This window comes from Haliotis rufescens, unplaced genomic scaffold (assembly GCF_023055435.1).
Source record: "Haliotis rufescens isolate VD_foot unplaced genomic scaffold, xgHalRufe1.0.p SCAF_6, whole genome shotgun sequence".
Lineage (NCBI taxonomy): Eukaryota > Metazoa > Mollusca > Gastropoda > Lepetellida > Haliotidae > Haliotis > Haliotis rufescens.
Window position 1 is genome coordinate 53,447,578 of NW_025964334.1, and position 22,502 is coordinate 53,470,079.

The window sequence follows — 22,502 nt, forward strand, 5'->3', positions numbered from 1 at the left end:
ACAGGTCTTCAGCAACACATGCTTGCCATAAGAAACGACTATGCTTGTCGTAAGAGGTGACTGGCGGGATCGGGTGGTCAGGCCCGCTGACTTGGTTGATGCATGTCATTGTATCCCAATTGCATAGATTGATGCTCATGATGTCAATCACTGGATTGTCTGGTCCAGATTTCATTATTCACAGACTGCCATCATATAGCACGAATATTGCTGGAGTGCAGCGTTAAACAACAAACAAAACAAATCATCTTGTATAGAGCTGATATTTGAAGCACATTCCAACTCCTTCACTCACAAAAGAGAGCGACTATGCTTGTCGTAAAAGGTGACTAACGGGATCGGGTGGTTAGGCTCGCTGACTTGGTTGATACATGTCATTGATCCCAATTGTGTGGATCAATGCTCATGATGTCAATCACTTGATTGTCTGGTCTAGACTCGATTATTTTACAGACCGCCGTCATATAGCTGGAATATTGCTGAGTGCGGCGTAAAACAACAAACAAACAAACGCAAAAAAGACGTAACACTGGCATTGTTTTCCATGTTTTATTGAACTCTGGGTTGTACAGGCGGGAAGGGAGGAGCAGCACCATTGTCCAACTTGAACAAAACTCAGTCCAACATAGCAGCTTGTAGAGGGCTGTGTCTCTCTCACGACGTGTGCACGGCACACTCACACACACCGTCGCAGGGAGACAGGCCACACACAGAACAACAGTACCAGGCCATGACAAGATGTCTGCAGACACTCATTTGAAGCTGTCTCAAATTATATATTTGTCACCTTTATTTCACATTTGATTTCACACTAACAATCCAGGTTGAAACCTATGTTTCACAATTCAAAAGGTTTGACTCATTAATATGAATGTTTGAGATTATGTTCACAATGAAATGGCAGTTAGAGTTATCTCCCTTGACAGTTTTCATCTTAAATTCGTGTTGATACAGTATGATCCATGGCAGTTTCTTAGATCATCCAAACAACTACTTCAAACCGAAGATGAAAATTAAGATATCTTTATGAACACAAAAAACAGTCCATATCCAGTGAGTTGAGACCAAATATAATAAAAATCATTAATCACACTTCGTAATAAGGGCGCCTATAATAGAAGGATAAGAAGTGTATACTTGTATACCCTGAAGACAAACTGTTGTTAGGAAAGTATTCTACCTTCCAACCATGCAATTACTCTCAATTCAATCCTTTAAAATACAGGACTTTATAAGTTGTCTGATATTTCGTCAGCTTCAAATGAGGACGTGGGGACGTCCTGCTCAGAGGTTTGTGAAGCAGCACCTACTCACATAGTACGCAGTGAAAATACACACACACTTTCCGAGGGGGCAGAAGGGGGGTATCAGCAGTCAAAAGTTAACTATTTCATTTTTTCCACACTAAAATGATATATTCTTGCTTTACATAATTTACATTTACAATAATAATTTACACAAAAATATTTCCAAAAATAGATTTTCTATAGATATTTTTTGGTACAACTCATTAACAAACAACAAATGGAATTAAAATTTACATATGAAAGACTCAGGTATAAATACAATGCAACATTTGCTTAAAGCTATCTTTATATTTCACCATATCAATTTCATCCTGATCTTTATAATTTACCTAGAAACCAACTTTTGACTTCTGGTCTACCCCATCAGGACCCTCAAACACTCAAGTCATTCATTCATTCAATACTCAAAAACAAAATTTACAATATTTAACAAAAATGTGTGGTTAATAATTAGTGAAAATATGACGTTAACAATCTCTTAAAAAAGTAGCTTGGGTTCATTCATATATAGGAACAAAGATCAATTATGACCATTCTTCTTTAAAACATAAGTCATGTTCTCCTATAATCTAGCATTTCTGCCAATAACTTAAAATTTGTATTTAAATATCTTCACAATATTAACAGTCCATAGAAAAGGAAGTCAAATTCTGCAATTGACCAGTACAACACACTATACAAATCTTCAAAATCGGGTCACTGCATAAATTTACATTATATTCCAAATGTGTGACAAGGTTTTGGTGGAAAGAGTTGAGAAGTCCGCCAAACCAGGTCATATTTTTATTGAGTTTTTGTCTTGGGTGGAGTCCGGATGGTGATACTTATTTATAAATGATGGATGCACGTCACAGTTTGACGACAGTGAAATCAGTCTGTCAAGTCGATCGGTCATGCGCTAAGCCTCAGGTCGAGAGAGGTGGCATGAAGCGGTGGGCAGGTACTGCATTACTGAAATACAAACGAGATTCATCAGCTACTGACTGAAATCATCTTTGATACTATTTTCCTACAAACACATTACAAACTTTATACCAATTGCCATAATTTTTTTATAAACAGATCATTTGGGCCAGTTAATAAGAAAAAAGTAAGAGAATGTGTTATCAGGATTCAATTTCAGTATTAAGTAATTTTTATAAAATTTGTGGTAACTTTAAAGGTATGACAAAGTCATTGAGTTGATTCTACAGATTCCAATCACAATTTGCCACTACGGTTGTCAACCTCCCAGAGTGAGTGAGTATGGTTTTATGCCACTTTTAGCAATATTCCAGCAATATCATGGTGGGGGACACCAGAAATGGGCTTCACACACTGTACCCATGTACAGGGGAATCAAACCTGGGTCTTCGGTGTGACAAACGAATGCTTTAAACACAAGGCTACCCCACTGCCCCTCCTCCCAGAGGCAGAGTGGTCGGGTAGCCTAGTGGTTAAAGCGTTCACTCGTCACGCCAAAGACCCGGGTTCGATTCTCGACATGGGTACAATGTGTGAAGCCCATTTCTGGTGTCCCCCCGCCATGATATTGCTGGAATATTGCCAAAAGCGGCGTAAAACCACACTCACTCACTCACTTCTCCCAGAGGAAGTGTCCAGTTTATGAGACTATAAATGTTCATCCCTGATGACCCCTCAGATAAGTGTAAATTGACAGGTCACTGGGGTCTCGTTCCATAAAGCGATCTTAGCACTGTGACTATCATAAGTTCAGTCATTTACCATGCTACTATGTCAAAGCATGGGAATATGATCATCTTAGCGCTAAGATTGCTTTTTGGAATGGGGCCCAGGATCATTATTCAAGCATATCAGGGTTCGTTTCAGTATTAAGTATTTGATTATTTTCTTAATAACTCATAACACCATCGTCAGCATTTATTCCACCTCTATCACAGAGACCTGTTAACTGTCAGGACTGATATTGCTGAATGTTGCTGATTGCAGCTTAAAACAACAACCCAACCAAACAGAAAGATGTCCATGCATTTATGTATCGACTCACCAGGATATACCAGTGAGTGTGAGTGAGTCAGTTGGTTTAAACACCGCTTTGAACAGTATTCCAGTTATATCACGGCATGTCAGCTTACTGTGGAAGGAAATCCTGAAATGATGCAGGTCTCAGATGTTTACAACTTTGGAAAAACCCACAGCAAGTGTATGGTGCCGACAAACCTAAGAACATAATCGGGACGAACCGGGATTAAAACCCATGATCATAGGTTCCTTGTATACCCAAGGGAGGCAACTCTGTACAGCAGACGACGGGCCACCCGACACCTTGACCACTGACTGTGACAGACTACTTACTGCGACTGACTTGAGAAATTGCTGAACGTCCACATCACCCCCTGCGGACTCGCCGATGGCAACGTGTAAAGAAAACGCCCATGTTGCACTGCCGGAGTCATCCTTGACCTTCACAGTGTATGCTCCGGAATCAGTGGACAGCACGGCGGGAATCTCGAAAGTGAAGTTGTTGCCATCTTGGGTGAATTTGAAACGTCCAGTATCCTCAATTTCTCGGCCGGCGCGGCTCCAGGAAACTAAAAACAAAGGCAGTTCATGCTGGTATTCATTCATAGTCTAAATCTTGCGCCAACACATTTAACCTCTTTCTAAGGTAATAATCACCCTTTTCAAGGCTAAACGTAAGACCTAAATGTTCTTTCAACAAATGAGACATTCTTACTTTCTTCATTTTGAAGTTCTCCAGTCATCCGAAAAAACCCTATTCTCGGAAACCATGCAAGTGTAGCGGCCATAGAATTTCCGAGTCCTGTGATAGGATTCGAACCACGGACCTTCTGATCTGAGGTTGGACGCCTTGTCCATATGACCAAAGAGGTTAACCCTGTCAGCAAGCTGACAAGGTAAGGATGTCATCTGTAGGATGACTCCACGCCCTGCTACATACTCCCCCGTCTACAGAAGGCAGGTCCCGGGCCGCACAGTAGGGTACTGAGGCTTATTTTGCTCAAATTTAATATGAATGTGCTCAGCCCCACGTTGGGCGCCAATGTAGCGGCCATAAAATTTCTGAGTCCTGTGATGGGATTCGAACACAAATGATGTATTTTTTCATCACATCAAGTCTGCAAACTAATTTAAGTAATTTAGAAACCTCAAAGTAGGTCAGAAAAGAGTGTATATCCGTGAATATCTGGGGTAGAATAGGTCGTCAGCAACAAATGCTTGTCGTAAATGGGGACTGCTTGTTGTAAGAGGCGACTAACGGGATCGAGAGGTTCGTCTCTCTGACTTGGTTGAAGCATGTGTGGATCGATGCTCATGTGATCAATCACTGGATTGTCTGGGCAAGACTCGATTATTTACAGACAGACGTCCTATAGCTGGAATATTGCTGAGTGCTGCGTAAAACACTATAGAGAGTAACCATTTGCATTTTTCATTTATTCAGTTTCACCACAAATAACAAATCCTTTTTTTGGATCACTTAAATTTAAAAAAAAATATATATATTATTTTTTGTCAATTAATACTAAGATTTTGGGAAAGGAGACTTAATGTAAGTGCTAAGATATGCAGCCTTAGTAGTACCTGTAGGTGAAGACTGGCTTTCTACACTGCAAGACAACTTGACAGAACTCCCCTCCTCCGCGTTTTGGGACTTGGGGAATGTGACGAAAACAGGACCGGCGGGCTTCTCATCGGGAACTTGTACGAGTAGTGAGCCTGCACTTGAGATTGATCCACTGGCGTTGGTTGCGACACACTCGTACACGCCACTGTCCTCGGGAAACACCTCAGCCATGACCAATTTGTAGCTATCGCCAGATTTCCCGTATTGGAAATCTTCACAGTCCTTAATTGTCTTGCCGTCCCGTAACCACTGGACCTCAGGGTTACCTGGTCAAACAAGGGTTGTGTTACTACAGTCTTTTGTCTGACGACAATACTGGACAATACAAGGACAATACTAAGCCAGAGCTATGACAGTACTAGGGCAATGCTTGTACAATACATACAATACTATGCCAGTACTAAGACAATGCTAGGACAATACTATGCCAGTACTAAGACAATGCTAGGACAATACTATGTCAGTACTAAGACAATGCTAGGACAATACTAGGCCAGTACTAAGACAATGCTAGGGCAATACTAGGCCAGTAACTTGTACAATACTGGACAATACTAGGCCAGTACTAAGTGCTAGGACAATACTTGGCCAGTACTAAGAAAGTATTAGGACAGTGCTAGGACAACACTGGACAAAACTAGGCCAGAACAATACTGGACAGTACTAAGGCAATGCTAGGGCAATACTGGACAATACTAGGCCAGTACTAAGACAATGATAGGGCAGTACTAAGGCAATGCTAGGACAATACTAGACCAGTACTAAGACAATGCTAGGGCGGTACTAAGGCAATTCTAGGACAGTACTAGGCCAGTACTAAGACAATGCTAGGACAATACCATGTAAATATACTTTAACATGAAACTGTCATAAAGAGCAGACCAATGTATTTTCTAGATGAGTGTACCACTCATGTGTGAAAAATAAATAATGTGTTTGACCCTAACATGTCTTGGAATGAAATTCTATCAAATTTTTTCTATTTTAAAAGTATGTGAAAGGAAATGATCCTCAAATCCACCCAGACGCTTTTTTCTTTTTTTAATTAGCCGTATTGATCAAGAAAATGCGTAAAACAAGAAAATGCGTAAAACAAGAAAATGAGCTGTTCTGACCAGGGCTGTGGAGAATCAAGTCTATGAAGTTAAGACAACAATGTTTCTGTGCCTACAAGACTCATTGCAGATTCTCCAATCAGATCTTTGTTCTCGCTACCGCCAAACGGAGATCTGAGGACATCCCATTAGGGTCATGTCAGAACGACAATTCATCCGACCAATCAGATCGGGAATGAATGCGTTTTCTTATGCAAACTTGAAATGGTTAGCACAGGGGGATTCCGAATGACAGTTACGGGCTGCACGGCTGAATTTGTCAAAGTCATCGTCTATCACTCACTTCAGTTGGATAAACATTTGAACAGGTGAGACTTTACACAGCCCATGGAAAGTACTGCAATACAACCCCGGCCATCTATTAAACATTCCAGCGTGTTCCTTTCTTCAGTTTTCAAATTTTGAATCGAAAACTTTGTCAAAATATTTTTCAAAGCGTAGTCGGGTTGGAAGTCAGCAGTTTGAAACTAGTGCCGTGTTGCTTGAGAAAGCTGCTTCTTGATTGGCCCTTGTCAACTTCTTGTTAGTCATTTCATTGGTCGGTCAAAGTTTGCAAAAGGTTGTTCTGATTTGACCTGTAATGGGATGTCCTCAGATCTTTGTTTAGAGGTAGCAAGAACTGAGATCTGATTTCAGTTATATTACAGATTCTCATAACTGTCAATGTATATAACCTCGTATAAACTGTATATCTGTCACTGTATATAACATGGTATAAACTGTATATCTACCTGATATCCTGCACTGGAAGGTCACCTGGTCTCCATCTAGCACAATCTGACCTTGAACTTGGTCTAGGAAACTTGGGACTTCAACGTCAGATTTCTTCTCTGGAGCAGGGGCAATGGGTTCTTCTAAAATATGGATTGGAATAACTCTGAACATGTTTTCTAATTTAGGTTTTCTTTTTATCTATTGACATAAACGGCATTGGCCTCCAGTCATCACAATTTGATCACCAAATTCATATTTAGCAATCACATAATTAAATATTCTTTGTTGAATACTGGTTCAAAACCAACCCAGGAGATACTTCAGGTGAATAGTATTAGAATAGTATTAGAATAGTATCAGGATAGTATTACAACTACAATCATTGGCTTATTGGAGCCTACACGCCTATACACCAAAATGCAATTTTAATAATATTTGACATTCAATTATCACCCCAGGCCTATTTGAATTACACTGAATATACGTGCCTATACCAAAATCAAATAAATACTATTCGACAAACAACTACCATCACTGACTTCATAGTGACAGTTAAATACTTTTCTGTGTATAATCAATATAGTCAAAATATACACAGAGATACAATACTTTTCAAATAAATTTCAAAATATCTTTTACTCAATTAACTAAATTCTTTTTTTTTAGCAAAAAGTGTCTACCCGCAGACAATTGTAGCTGAAAGAAATTGTTGGATTATATCTCATACATTGATACATTGTGTGATATCAGTGTACACAAATCAACTGTGCCGTATTGTGCTCATGCTCTAATCTACTACACCATATACACTATATCAACATGCATTATGATACACGAGTACAGTACTATTAACTGTTAAGTCAGCTGACAAAATATTGCTGAAAATATGAAGAAAAAAATCCTTCAAAACTACATACTGATTGATATACTTCATATAAAAATTATTATTCCAAAACATATTTTCTTCCTATCATAGTTGTGACACAGGATGAAAATATTGTATTTTTTTATTCAGAAGTAAATAAAATTTGATCCATTTGTACCTGTATGGAAAGTCTTGAGGCAGTGAGACTCCCAAAGCACTCTCAACTTATTGAATAATTTGCCTTGATTTACTGCTTGGTCTTGTGTTGCATTCAGAGAATTCCCTGGGCAATGCAGTCAGTCCCAAGGGGGATAACTCAACAACTTGTGTGTCAGCCAATCAGGACACTTTCTCATGGTGAGAAACAAAATGGCCTCCAGGTGATTGCACCCCTGGTGTGAGTTAATGGGTTGAGAGTGCAGGAAGTTTTTTTATACCAGGGTAAGGTAGACTAGAAAAGATGGGTTGGGGTGATGGGATAAGGGTGGTTTGTCAGGTGGGTGGGAACTCTATGGGTTTGATTTTCAGTGTAAATATTTTGACTTGAACAAACTGACTTCAGAAAAAACATACAAATGAAATGACAACTGAAGACCCCAAATATAAAAATGTCATTTATGACATCCAGATGAACATTGTTACCATAAATTTTGAATCAATTTCACTCTTCCTCTCATTTCTTTTTTTGAATATATTTGAATGTGTTTACAATTTTTTAACCATTTTATTTGTTTGGATCTGTTACGCTTTTTAAAACATTTTATACTTACATATTTCAAAATATGTATGTTAAAGATTCTATAAATATAAATACAAATATAAATATATATTCTATTCATGCTTAGGCATGCAACTAATATTTACACTACAACTATTCATATATATTACAAAAATATTTTTCTAACAATATATTAGCGTCATGACTATTTCATATCTGTGTGGAGTATGTTGCTTTACCCCATCTTGTTAAAGCCTTCAAATTTTATGGTAAACCTGACAATCTCATGAATGACAAAATTATATTGAAGTCTCATGGGAACTCAAAATGGACTAAAAAAAAACAAATAAAAAAATAATATGTATTCATTAAGAGGGGGTTTTAAGGTAGAGAAGGACAATTGGCTGACTTAAGATTCGACTGCCTGCTCAGCTGAAAACAAAGAAAGGTTATTTTGAATAATCAAAGTTACATCAATCTTATTGTTTGGCGATACTTTTTGTTTTCTGTTCAAAAAGGTTTTCTGAAAATAATGCCAAGTCTCCAGTTTTTGTTTAGCTGGTCGCACTAGTTTTGCATTATAACATATATGCACTGATTTGTGAGAGTGACCTCCCTTGGCTTGATAAATGACAAAGGTCAAAACCAAAATTTGTGTCATCACTGACCTTTTGAATATTTCTATTGATATTTTTGGCACTTTTAACAGGGAGTCAACATGTAAGTTTCGATTTGGCTGATTACTTTTTTTTTACATTTTAGGGTCAACGGATCCTAAACATTGTATTCTGTAAAAAGTATCGCCTTAGTTATTTTTTTATACTTTTTCATACAAGTTCAGTTTTACTGCTGAACAGACAAAATAGTACATACATTATATCTCCATAGTACCAAAACACATGGCATTGGGAAATGTACGTGACTATGCTGTGCATTTTAGTCAAGCAAACTACAATTCTCACACACCCTTGCAACTATTGTGGGCTTGTTAAAAAATAAGAATCCCATCTTATTTCTAGCTAAAAAAACACAATGTTGCATTCATGTAATGATTGGTCAGCATGATCAGCAAAATTCACACATGTCAAACTCTGAAAAAAGATGAAATTCACACAAGATAAAACAAGATAAAACCAGATAAAACCAACTAGAAATAAGACTTGAAGAAGAAGGAAAAGATGAAACGGAATGGAAAAAGATGTCATCCTCATAATCCAGGGTGTGTTTTTTTGGATCTAAACGCAAGAATTTAAATCATTGATCACCTGAGGCCTTCATTTGTTTTATTGTCACATACACTCTGATAATGGTGAGTCAGTGTGAGTGAGTGAGTCCGGGTTTAAAGCTGCAGCTAGTCCTGTAATGGCAGACGGTCATAATTGATGCAAGACGATTAAGGCCATAGAGACACAGGTTGTATAAGCTTGTGACTACAGTATATTACTACATACACTTATAGTGCTGATCAGGCTGACAAAGCAAGGCCGTAGTTAACTTTTTTGACAGGGGGCGCAAATATTTGTACAAGTATCACTTGTCCCCAACTTGATTCAAATAAAACTGTTTCCTATAAAAAATCTAGAGGGGCAACTGGTCAGTGTGGCAAGGAAGGTTTTTGTTTCCCTCTTTAGTCTAATTAAAATGTCTGACATGATATTTTTGACTTGTTGTTTACTTAACGGGGAATAAAAAGTGCCTCATTCCCATACATTGTTACATAAACACTGAGCAGTAAACAGTGCATGATCTATGCATGTTGTTCGCACAATGACCAACAAGAGTCAATGTTTCCTAATGGCTTCCATATGAGGACGATCATTCTCAGAATCCTTGTGACCATTGGATCCCAATTATTGTGATCTCAAACCACTAACAGTTTATTACAGATGTGACTGAGTGAGTATGGTTTTACGCTGCTTTTACAAATATTCTAGCAATATAAAGGCGTGGGACACCAGAAATGGGCTTCACACATTGTACCCATGTCGGGAATCGAACCCGGGTCTTCGGCGTGACGAGCGAACGCTTTAACCACTAGGCTACCTGACCGCCCCTTATTATAGTTGTGAGTGAGTGAGTGAGTGAGTTTGATTTTACACAGCTTTTAGCAATATTCCAGCAATATCACGGCGGGGGACACCAGAAATGGGCTTCACACATTGTACCCATGTCGGGAATCGAACCCAGGTCTTCAGCGTGACGAGCGAACGCTTTAACCACTAGGCTACCTGACCGCCACTTATCATAGTTGTGAGGGAGATAGCATCTTAAAGAGCTTAAATACCGAGGGTATCGGAGCATGTTGACTAGTAGATGACAGAAACTGAAACATGAAGCCACCATGATAGGATGAAGATGAAGCACAGGCGTATTTCACTTGATTTGATTTGACATCCATCTTGGTATCCATGGTAATCATAATCTTTTTTGATTATAATCTTTGGGTGATCAGAATATTCAAAGTGAAATATGCCTGGAGAGAGATGGAGAGAAGTAAAGAAACAAAAGTTTCTAAGAAGAACAAAAGAGACAGTGTGAACCAAACACTAGAATTAACACTGCCCATTACTTTCTTCTCCCCCTGTAGGTTGTGTGGCCGGAGCCTCTGGGGTAGGGGCGGGAGCCTCGGCCTCCGGGGCAGGGGCAGGTGCAGGTGCACTCTCTTCAGCTGGGAGGAAAAGGAGGAATAAGCCAGGAATACCAACACATAGACACAGGGGAGACAACTGCTTGGCACAGGGGAGACAACTGCTTGACACATGGGAGACAACTCCCTAACAGGGGAGACAACTGCTTGACACACAGGAAATTCCAGGAAATGAGGATTGATATTCATTGAGAACATCATTTACACTTCTAGGATCTGTGGTGCCAAGAGACAGCTTTGGCAGAAATATATAATATCTTTCACAAATCTTTATTAATTTGTTGTAAAGTTATATCTCTGAAAATAATCGCACCATATTTGACATTTTTAGAGTCAAGCTTAATGCCTATGGTATCTTGCCTCTATTCAGAACAGCATGTTAGGACATTCTTCATGACATTTAGTCAAAGAATAAATCAACAATGTTACATTTCAATTTCATCAACTGAGTTACGAATCCTGACATCCGGGTCTAATAATGTCAAATATGATCAGACATGTTTTGGAAAGACTTAAATGTCTTCATATCAATATTAACTATTGTTGATGTGAAAGTATTACATGAGAGTTTAGTAAGCATAAGAGTTAAGTATAAGTATAACAATACGAGTTATCCATGGATTAATAAACAGGGAAGAAGTGTTAGTATATTTACTTTGTACAGGAGTCGGAGGTTCCTGCACAGAGCCAGGAGCTTCCACAATGGGTGGATCTGACAGAAGCAGAGTAGTGTTAGCACATGGATACAGAGTGTCACCATTGTTCATTTTACATAGGATTTACTACCGTTTTCGACGTAATAAGCGCCCAAAGCTGCTCTCAAAATTAGAAATAGGGGGCTCTTATTAGAATATTACTTTGGTGAAAAAAAACAGAGTTGAAAGATAAATTTGTACGACAGATATATTTTTCCAGAATTTTATTGCCCATAATTAAGGGTGCACAAAGCACACGAGTGCATATTATATGCGAAAAAATAAGTCTTGTGTACATAGATCAATCGGAAGGGGTGCCAATTGGGATTGTTCACTAGCCAATGTATTAGCAAATATCGCTGTGGGCACTTATTAGAGCGGGGCGCTTATTACGTCGAATTAAATACTCATACAATTTGAACTTTGTGAGAACCTGCTTGATGGCATATTTCAGCATTGTGCTCATATGGGATTTTGGGGAGGGCACTTATTACTGTTCTGTGATGGTCTAATTTCAATTTAAAAAGTATTTAGTAGGTATTTCAAATTTTGGAAATTGCTCATGTAACAAAAAGATTAAAAGTGATTGAAAAGAATTGGAAATCTCATTTTAATAGTGATTGATTGTTCTATACAAATAGACGCGTAGACTAGGTGCATTATAGTACTTTCTGTGTCAGTGGGATGACTGGGTTCAGACTCTGGTTCATCTGCAGTGGGTGGGTCAGTCACGGCTGGAGAGAAGCATGGCACATTGTTAGCAGACAGACAGATATTAGAACCAAAACAGACACAGAGTGATATTACACGTACAGCTTGTACAACACACTGTCTACTGAATGTATCAAGAGCTGTTTTTCACTAACCTGAATCATGTTTTTTTTCTTGTAATATAATTCAATATTGTTATGAAGGAATTTTACTTTCTTTCTACTCCAATTTAACAAAATGGATCTAAATTAAATCCTGTTGGTCCGTATGCATTTGAGGCCCATCCATACCCCTTGAGGTTATCATAGAATAAATTACATCTTCATAACAAAGAGCTATTGGGTCGGGTCAACATAATTTAAATTATTTTTTAATATAGACCAATTCTTTCGGAAGTGTGATTTCAGTCTCCTTTCTTAGAGCAAACCAGAGCTAAGGAAAAGAAGAAGATGAACAAGAGTTGAAAAGAGAAAATTTTGATGAACAACTGAGCTAAAAATTACTTTGTGGCTGAGATTCTGGTGCTGTCTCGGGCACTGCAGGCTCCACAGCAGGTGCTGGGAAGGTAAACACGGATTGGTCACGACAAGCCACATGGTTAGTCAGATAGTTAATACTAATATCAAGTACATCTTGTAATAAGCTTGGAGTACAAAGCTAAGCAGTTGTGTTGAGTTTTGTCTAAACAATTATCACTACAGACTTAATATTTTATGACAGTATCAAAGACTGGAACAGGAAAGTTCGTGAAAATTGTTTGAATTTGTTTAAAAAAAATTCAAAAATTTGTGTTAATTACTTTCTGGTTCAGGAGCGGGTGTGTCCGCTGAGGGGGTGGGCTCGACAGATGTTGCCTGGCCTGGGGGGAGAGAACATGTGATAAGCAACACTTTCCTCTAGACTAACTGTCCTAGGTGCTGAATTTTATTTCTTGGTTTATGGATCAGACGGGCAAATCTTTTACAAAAGTTGTCTTCACATTGAGATTAATTTAGGTTCTATTTTTCGTCTTGTCATGGAGTCTGTTTTAATAACAGCAAAAATCCCATGGCAATTCATATGGAAGGGAGATTTGTCATTCAAACAAAGAATTGAAGAAACTCTTCTGGATAGCCTTTGTTTATAACACTAGCTTATAAGACATCACTTAAGTCTTTATTTGACCAAATGAACATCAAAGGGGCTTCATGTATCATTACACCAAAGTGACATCTCTTGATAATTTTGTTTGGACACCAGTTTGGTTTTTAACATAAATACACATGTTAATGATGGTTATTACTTTCAGGAGCAGGTGCGGGCGTGTCTGCTGGGGTGGTTGCCTCTACAGGCGCTGGTTGGCCTGAGGGAGAGAACATGTTATTAGCCATACTATCTACTGGACCAGCACGAGAAGACACAGAGAAGCCTTGTTAGCTTGGACTCTTTGGGGCGACCATTATTAGGGGCAATGTCTACTCAGGTTCACCATCACCATGGTACTGACACTACATGGCTATTGAGCTGATCAAATTACCATATTCAATGTAATACAATAGCGTCCAGCCTGCTCTCAAAATTCGAAATAGGGGCGCTTATTACGTTGAATATGGTACTTTGTATTTTATACTAGAGACAACTAAAAACATTGTCTCACTCCATATGCCTGCTTGATTGACTTTTTATTCAGCAGGGACCATCAAAGACAACAAATGAAGGCAAGATCATGAAGTTTGATTGTTTGTTGTTTAATGCCGCACTCACCAATATTCCAGTGATAGGACTACAGCATGTATATATGGACCAGACAATGGTATGAGCAGCAATCTACGTCATCGGAGTACGATGACATGCAATCAACCAAGTCACCGAGTCCGCTCAACCGATCTATTAAGTTGCCTCTTGCGACAACCATGGGTTGCTGAGGACCATTTCTAATCCAGAGATCCAGAGATCATTAGGTAGCACGGTCTTACAAAATATGGAGTTGACGAAGTTCAAGGTAACAAGGCTTCCTGCTATCAGAGATCAGTGGGACTTCACAGACTAGGAATTCTGATTGGATAATATTAAATCTTATGTTAACTCCCTACGGACCTGAAGAGACTCAAGCCAATGGTCAGCTGGTAGCCTTCTAATATTGTAATATGACCATATTGGTATTGAAGTGAAAGGAATCATTCTTTGTACATTTTAGAAGATATCCATAACAGTCATCTTTTCAAACTGCTTGACAGCTATTATGTATGACAATGATCTCTTAGTATAGCCATCTTGTTCTATATGAGAACAAAACTTTAGGGTTAAATAGTTTAATGTCTCTCTTTCATTTAGGGAATGAGAATGACTCTTTTGAAATTCGAGACTGTTTGTTGTCATGGGTAACACTTTTACTTGTACCAGGGTCACTCAGTGCAAGAGAGCGATCAAATGGAAAATGTTTGAAGTGCCTCAAGTCTGAGCTAGGCTCACATACCACAATCACAAAAGAATGAAGTTTTCAACTTTATTCACAAACCTTTCAATTTCTCAAAAGAAATTTTAAGTGTTTCAGTCACAATCATCACAATCATCATATTTATATTTTATTCAATCACAATATAAAGTCAGTTTTGTTCACAGCATTCACAACAAATGACCAAGATGAAAACCACCATTTTGTTCACAAGAATTAAGACTTGAAAGGTTGCACTCATGTTAATGACATCGAATTTCTCTTCAATTCTGAGTTTGCCATTCACACAACTCCAAAAGGAAAGCATGATACATATTACATGTGTTTCCTGAGACACAAGAGTTCAAATAATCACAGACATCAATTGGTTCAACATTACAAAGAGCCAAGTTGAGAAAATAAAATCAATCAAAAACAGTTGATGAATCAATCATGTAAAAGGCTGTGTTTTTTATTTCATTCACTATCACTGTCATACACAACGTTCAGAATGGATCCATGGAAGTGACGCAAAGTAAAAAGTAAATCAAAAAGGAAATTTACTTTGTGGTTCTGTTGCCAGGGCAACAACATTAGGGAGGCTTGATTCTACAGCAGGTCCTGATCGGATACATTGGCATTTGGGGTGTGGAAAGCAGCATATGATTGGTCAGTTAGTACTACACAGGATTTTCTACTGTTGTCATGGTTAAAAAGGAATGTTAAAACTGACATACATTATCACAGACACATCTATATATTACTAAGAAATAAGTTAGAAAAAATATGTACAATTCAACACAAAGACTGTAATGAAATATGTTCATGAATGAATCTGAAATAGAGAAATATGTAAATTTCTAAACCCTACTAATAAGAAAAAGCATATCACACAAATACACTTAAAGGTTTATTCCAAAAGCAAAATCAACTCAAGCAAATTCATTACTTTCTGATTCAGCAGATGCCGCCACTGGCTTTGGAGCGCTGGGAGTGGCCTTGCCTGGAACACAACGGGGTCAAGGCCAGGTCAGCAAAAGGTCAAGGTCAAATGAATCCATTTTTGCAGGGTGCATAAATGAATAGCTCCTAAAATCGTTGTTACATAATATGCATTGGATTATAAATCTACCCTACATTAGAATTAATATCTACTGACAACATAAACGATACCACTGATGGAATAAAGTGCATATATTTTTGAAGGAATTCATCAAAAGTTACACAAGAAGTCATCAGTTAGAAGCACACTTTTTTCCCATGAATTAGCAACTTATAATTAGTTATACAACATGCATGCTGACTAATTAGTTCTGTGAAACAGACTATACTTTGTATATGGTTGATATATAATAAGGTTAATACAAGAACAACATCTACCATATATATATATACATGATGAAACGACAGGCAATATAAGGGTCAGGACAAAAATTTATAATGTACATCATTCCTTAAAACAAGGTCAGGCCAAACTATAATAAACAAAAAAAGTCAGGGATCATGACTGTTTTGGGGGATCCTTTTTTATAGTGCCGACTGAGCACATAATTTCATTGAAATATCCCCCAAAATATTCATGATCCCTAACTTCTTTTGTTCAGTATAGTTTCTTGTGTTGGAGATCAGCTTGACCCATGCAACCTTTGCAAAAGTATCCAGCAGAAAAGGAAATGTGTTTTTTCAGTTGCAAATATGCTTTATGAAATATCTTTTTGTTTGTATTTTAATTGAAATATTATTTCAAAATTGTTTACCCCAAATCAAAGCTGAATGTTTGTATTTTTTATTTTCGTCACTCGGAACACTGGCCAAGAAAGTTGAATAAATACAACTATAAATTGGACTGGTATATTTTCAAATATTAAACTGTTAATAGGGACCAAACAATGACAATGACAGGAATATGCAATCTCATTAAAATCATATCTTAGTTCTCACTACCGCTAAACAAGGATCTGAGGACATCCCATTAGGGGTCACGTCAGACCGACCTTGCGCGAACTTTGACCGACCAATGGAATGACCAATCAGAAAGCAGCTTTCTCGTGCTTCACGGCACTAATTTCAAATTGGCCACGACACTTCGAAACATATTTTGACAAATTCTCGATTACAAGTTTGAAACCTAAACAAAAAAACATTCTGGAATGGCTAATAGATGGTCTCGATTGTAAGGATTTAGTCGTTAAACCCGTAACTATCGTTCGGAATACCCCATGCTAAAGTTTTCGAGGTTACATGATTAGAAATCACATTCCGACTGTCACTTTCATAATCTGGTAAGCGACGCTCTGATTGGTCGGATGAAAGGTCGTTCTGACGTGACCCCTAATGGGATGTCTTCAGATCTTTGTTTAGTGGTAGCGAGAACTAAAGTCTGATTTTAATGAGATTGAGGAATATGGAACATCCATTTGTCAATTAAAATTACTATTAAATATTCACACACGTAGGATAATCCTGACCCTAATATGCCCGTATTTCCATGCAGTATAAAAGTAAGACACTTATACATGACAAGAGTGCTCTCCCCTACCTTTAATGGTAACGTTGGTTCTGGTGGAAGCAACGCCAGCTGGGTTGGAAGCTTTACATACGTAGGTACCTTCGTCGTCTATAACTGTGTCCGAAATAACTAATTTACACACACCATTGCTATAACTTAGAGATACTACATCATCCGATTTCAGCATCTGTAACAAGAAATAGAACTCATGTCGTATTGGCTTCATGTAATTTGACAACAGCTGGCAGGATATATAGCCAGGCTTGGAGCAGAGAAACCAGGGCTTGATAGATAGCTCTCTACAAAGATGTGTTGACAACCTCGTTACATGTCAAAAAGATCTGGCATCACACTCTTAAGAATGAGTTCTGGATTTAGACTCTATGGAATGGATTCTGGCTTTAGACTCTGTGGAATGGGTTCTGGCTTTAGACTCTATGGAATGGGTTCTGGCTTTAGACTGTGGAATGGGTTCTGGATTTGGAGTCTATGGAATGGGTTCTGGCTTTAGACTCTTTGGAATGGGTTCTGGCTTTAGACTCTTTGGAATGGGTTCTGGATTTGGAGTCTATGGAATGGGTTCTGGCTTTAGACTTTATGGAATGTGTTCTGGATTTAGGCTTGGAGCAGAGAAACCAGGGCTTGATAGATGGCTCTCTACAAAGATGTGTTGACAACCTCGTTACATGTCAAAAAGATCTGGCATCACACTCTTAAGAATGAGTTTTGGATTTAGACTGCATGGAATGGATTCTTGATTTAGACTCTATGGAATGGGTTCTGGCTTTAGACTCTATGGAATGAGTTCTGGCTTTAGACTCTATGGAATGGGTTCTAGCTTTAGACTCTATGGAATGGGTTCTGGCTTTAGACTCTATGGAATGGATTCTGGATTTGGACTCCATGAAACGGATTCTGGATTTGGACTCTTCGGGACAGTTCTGGATTTAGACTCTATGGAATGGATTCTAGCTTTAGACTCTTTGGAATGGTTTCTGGCTTTAGACTCTATGGAATGGGTTCTGGATTTAAACTCTATGGAATGAGTCACTCACCTGTCCGTTAAAGTACCATTCGACATTGGGTTCAGGTTTGGCGGACACGGTGCACTGTAGAGCTAGTCGTTCTCCCTCAGTCAAGGACACAGGGGAGAGCTTTTCAGAAAACTCTGGCGCCACTTCTACAGCTGAAACAACATTCACTGATATTGTTTCTGGTTGTCATCTAGTATATCTTTACAAGTGCCTAACTTTAAGATTCATCCTCCAACAAACAAAAACACTGACTTAGCAATATTCCATAAATGTTATGGCAGGGAACACGTTAAATGGCTTTATGCATTCAAAGTCAGAACCTTGACATGAGGAAGAAAGGTTTTAACCATTAGGCTACTCCATCACCCAAACACAAAGAAATGGCTTCAGTGTTGTTAGAATATTATTTTGGAAGTAGCTATACATTGTAATATTCCAATTCTTTTATGAAAATACAAATGAGCAACATACGTTTTTCCTCTTTTCTCCTTGAGGAGGAAGAAGAGGACTCTGTGACTTCCTCTCGCTGGAAGCGGCGTGTCTTGGAGGACTTGGAGGAAGAAGATGTTGAGGAGGATGACTCTTCGTAACTGGAGGAGAACTCCTCAATGTTGACGCCCGACTTGGTCCTGCGAGCCATTCGGGACACAGTTCTCTTGGAGCTGCTGTCACTGTCCTTCATCCCAGCGTGGACACGGTCTGTACAAGAGTTCAAATCATGATTGTCCAATTTTATAAATAATTATTCCTAATTTAGAAATTTATTTCCTTTAATTCTTTTACAGGCTGACTGTTAACAAGCCGCTGTCATATGGCCAGAGTACTGCTGTGTGGGATCAGGCAAGAAACAAACACTCACTTGTTTATACAAATGAGTGGTGGGTACTACCGGTAGGACCATCTCCACGAGGCAAGTGAGTTAACTGACTACAAAAGTCCAGTTTCCACCCTTGCCGAACTAGGCTGGTATTATGGAGTTACAATTTGGCTGGACTAACGAGTCTATGCATAGTCCAATCAAAATCGCACAACGAAATCGAAATACGGTTCGTAAACTGTCGTGCTGATTTTGATATATTGCAGGATTTGCAAAGCATGTGCACCGCCAATTCGTTGTTAAAAGATATTTTCCAAATCTTTTCATGATTTCAATCAAGGTGCTCACGTGATTTGATGCATTTTGCGATGTAAGACACGTTTTAACATAATATAGATCTTGATTATTGATCAGATCGTCTTGACTGGGCGCCGCCATTTAGTTTGAATCAAATGCAAGTGATACGAGGGGTGGAATCTGATTGGTCCATGGGAGAGGCTTAGAAGGGACATGACTGGTAATAGCCACTGGTGTTGCTACGATCGAGCCCAGGAATTCCAGTCTAGTTCGGCAAGGGTGAGAAACTGGACTTTTAAAGTCAGTTAAGTCTCTTGATCCGGGAAGATGTGGTAGGACAGACATGTTTACCATTTTCAGTCTTCACTATTTTCTGTGATCCAGTCATAAAATGTATCACTATTTGGCCATTTAGGACCCCTGGAATCTGTTTCTGTGGCTTTGATATTCTCTAGCATTGACGTTGTATATTTTCATGCATATGCTATGTTGTATCGATATACAACGCATGTACAAATTACTCGATTTGATACTTGTATCGTGATCATCCTACAGTGAGTCAATATAGCTCTACCATACAATGAAGACGAGTTTTTGAATTTTGGGTTCAAACTGTGGAAAGTCAGAGCTGTACCCTGAGTATGGGTATTGGTATGGGTTCGTAGCTCACCTTCCACTGTGACGCGGGTGTTGGTCTCATGGTCGCCCAGGGGGTTGGTGGCCACGCACGAGTATCTGCCTGTGTCCTCCACACGAGCGTTCTGGATCTCCAGGGTACACACGCCATGAGAGTAGGTAATGTTGTAGTGGTCGCCATCGGTCAGGTCACGGCCATCCTTCGACCATTGTACCTGGGGACATTTACAAACGTACTGAGACACTGACATTCAATGTCATTTACAACTTGTCTACTTTTATATAGAAAATTTGAGATGTTGTGCGAAGCACATGTAACATATGTGGTGTCTCCTTAGGAAAGTAGCTTTGTGCCTCCGTTCAGCAAGCATGGAATGGGTACCTGGTAGGATGAGATGGTAATGCAACTGTTAACCTTCTAGTGCATTGTATACTCCCCAGGGAGATGAGAATAAAAATCTCATGCATTTACTGGAGCAATAATGTAGTGCTTGAGCATGCTCCAGGCTGTGGATTTGGCACATTATTAATAAGCACAATATTATTAATAGTAATATCATAACCAACTTCCTATAGAAATTGACCATGGGTCTTTCAAACAATCCTTCAAAACCTTGTTGGCTAGGAATCTGAAGGTAAAACTATTTAAAGCCTCCAGTCAAAGTTCGTGTTTGAGTTGTGAGAGGACTAGAGCACACTTCTATCATTGTCAGGGTGATCTGATGCTGATGAAACTTGGTATGCACCTTCGGTGGGGGATGAGCCTTGACGCAGCAGATGAGTTTGAACTCTGTGCCAGCCTGGATGGTACGAGGTCGGAGGTCAAAGTTGAAGTTTGGTTGTTCATCTTCCTTTGGTTTTTCAAACTGGACTTCTTCATATTCACGCCTCCTGGGAGAAGAGACAGATTGAAACATCAAGACTTAGGAAGTCATCAAAGTAATCAGAAGGGGATGTCTTCAGCATGTTTTGGTTGCATTCAAGCAAGTAGTGGGTGTCATACATTGCACCCAGGTAGGGAATCAAACCCATGTTTTAGCCAAATGAGAGAACACCTGAACCACAAGGCCCCATATCTAAATAAGTCAAAATGATTTGGAAATACAACCACAGGAGTGAGTATACGTTTTAATAAATTTCAGCAAATTTGAAGAAGGATTATGGTGGATTACACATAATTTACCCATGTTGGAATCAAACCTGTGTCTGAAGCTTAGGAAGGGAACACTTGAACCTTATTGTTTATTGGAATTCGGGTAAATAAAGTAATGTCGTACTTTCTCATGGGAGTCGTCTCTCTGCTTGGAGGCCTGAAGGCGTCCAGTCCGGCTGAAGGATAGAAATTATTCACACATCAAAACGTGTCATTTGTAATGTTGATAAGGGCATCTTCCAATCTCATTAAAATCAGATCTTAGTTCTCGCTACCGCTAAACAAAGATCTGAAGACATCCCAGTAGGGGTCACATCAGAACGACCTTTCATCCGACTAATGAGAGCGTCGCTAACCAGATCATGAAAGTGACAGTCGAAATGTGATTTCTAATCATACAACCTTGAAAACTTTAACAAGGGGTATTCCGAACGATAGTTACAGGTTTAACGACTGAATCCTTACAATCTTTACCATCTATTAGCCATTCCAGAATGTTCTTTTGTTTAGGTTTCAAATTAGTAATCGAGAATTTGTCAAAATATGTTTCGAAGCGTAGTAGCCAATTTGAAATTAGTGCCGTAAAGCACGAGAAAGCTGCTTTCTGATTGGTCATTCTCTTGGTCGGTCAAAGTTCGCGCAAGGTCGGTCTGACGTGACCCCGTAATGGGATGTCCTCAGATCTTTGTTTAGCGGTAGCGAGAACTAAGGTCTGATTCTAATGAGATTGATACAGATACTTTAATTAGTTTGTTTGTTTGTTGTTTAAGGCCGCACTCAGCAATATTCCAGCTATATGACAGCGGTCTGTAAATAATCGAGTCTGGACCAGACAATCCAGTGATTGACATCATGAGCATCATTCCACGCAGTTGGAATACGATAACATGCATCAACCAAGTCAGCGAGTCTGACCATCTGATCCAGTTGGTCGCCTCTTACGACAAGCATGGGTTGCAGAAGACCTATTCTACCCCGGATCTTCACGGGTATACCCTCCATATTGACCAAGTCAGGGAGCCTGACCAAACTGATCTGTTCATCTGAACCTGAGGATTCTGTTGGTAGAATAGAAAGAACACTTACGCTCAATGTTGAGTTTGCATTTTTCTTCCTTCCTGCCAAAAGAGTTCTCAGCCCGCACAAGGATCTCTCCCTTGTCTTCCATCTTGACGCGGGAGATCTTCAGCTCGAACTCATTGCCCATGTACTTCTGCATATATTTGATGCTCTGTGTCAGCAGACTGTCGTTCTTGTACCT

General features: G+C 39.0%; 1 protein-coding gene across 6 annotated transcripts in view; it reads right to left on the minus strand.

Annotated features, from left to right (window-relative positions):
- Positions 1-535: 535 nt before the first annotated feature.
- The window catches only part of LOC124138180 (twitchin-like), a 180,961-nt gene continuing 158,994 nt past the window's right edge, over positions 536-22,502 (minus strand). For all 6 annotated transcript variants that reach the window (XM_048386202.1, XM_048386201.1, XM_048386197.1 and 3 more), the window contains 18 exons: positions 22,328-22,500; positions 21,366-21,417; positions 20,835-20,979; positions 20,123-20,303; positions 18,810-19,037; positions 18,360-18,490; positions 17,335-17,491; positions 15,745-15,798; positions 13,665-13,724; positions 13,182-13,241; positions 12,886-12,939; positions 12,340-12,405; positions 11,632-11,688; positions 10,899-10,997; positions 6,764-6,886; positions 4,875-5,183; positions 3,624-3,859; positions 536-2,258 (listed from right to left, as the gene is read on the minus strand). In XM_048386202.1, coding sequence (XP_048242159.1) covers positions 2,256-2,258; positions 3,624-3,859; positions 4,875-5,183; positions 6,764-6,886; positions 10,899-10,997; positions 11,632-11,688; positions 12,340-12,405; positions 12,886-12,939; positions 13,182-13,241; positions 13,665-13,724; positions 15,745-15,798; positions 17,335-17,491; positions 18,360-18,490; positions 18,810-19,037; positions 20,123-20,303; positions 20,835-20,979; positions 21,366-21,417; positions 22,328-22,500 — 2,188 coding nt within the window. In that variant the 3' untranslated portion in view covers positions 536-2,255. The remainder of the gene's footprint in view (positions 2,259-3,623; positions 3,860-4,874; positions 5,184-6,763; positions 6,887-10,898; positions 10,998-11,631; positions 11,689-12,339; positions 12,406-12,885; positions 12,940-13,181; positions 13,242-13,664; positions 13,725-15,744; positions 15,799-17,334; positions 17,492-18,359; positions 18,491-18,809; positions 19,038-20,122; positions 20,304-20,834; positions 20,980-21,365; positions 21,418-22,327; positions 22,501-22,502) is intronic.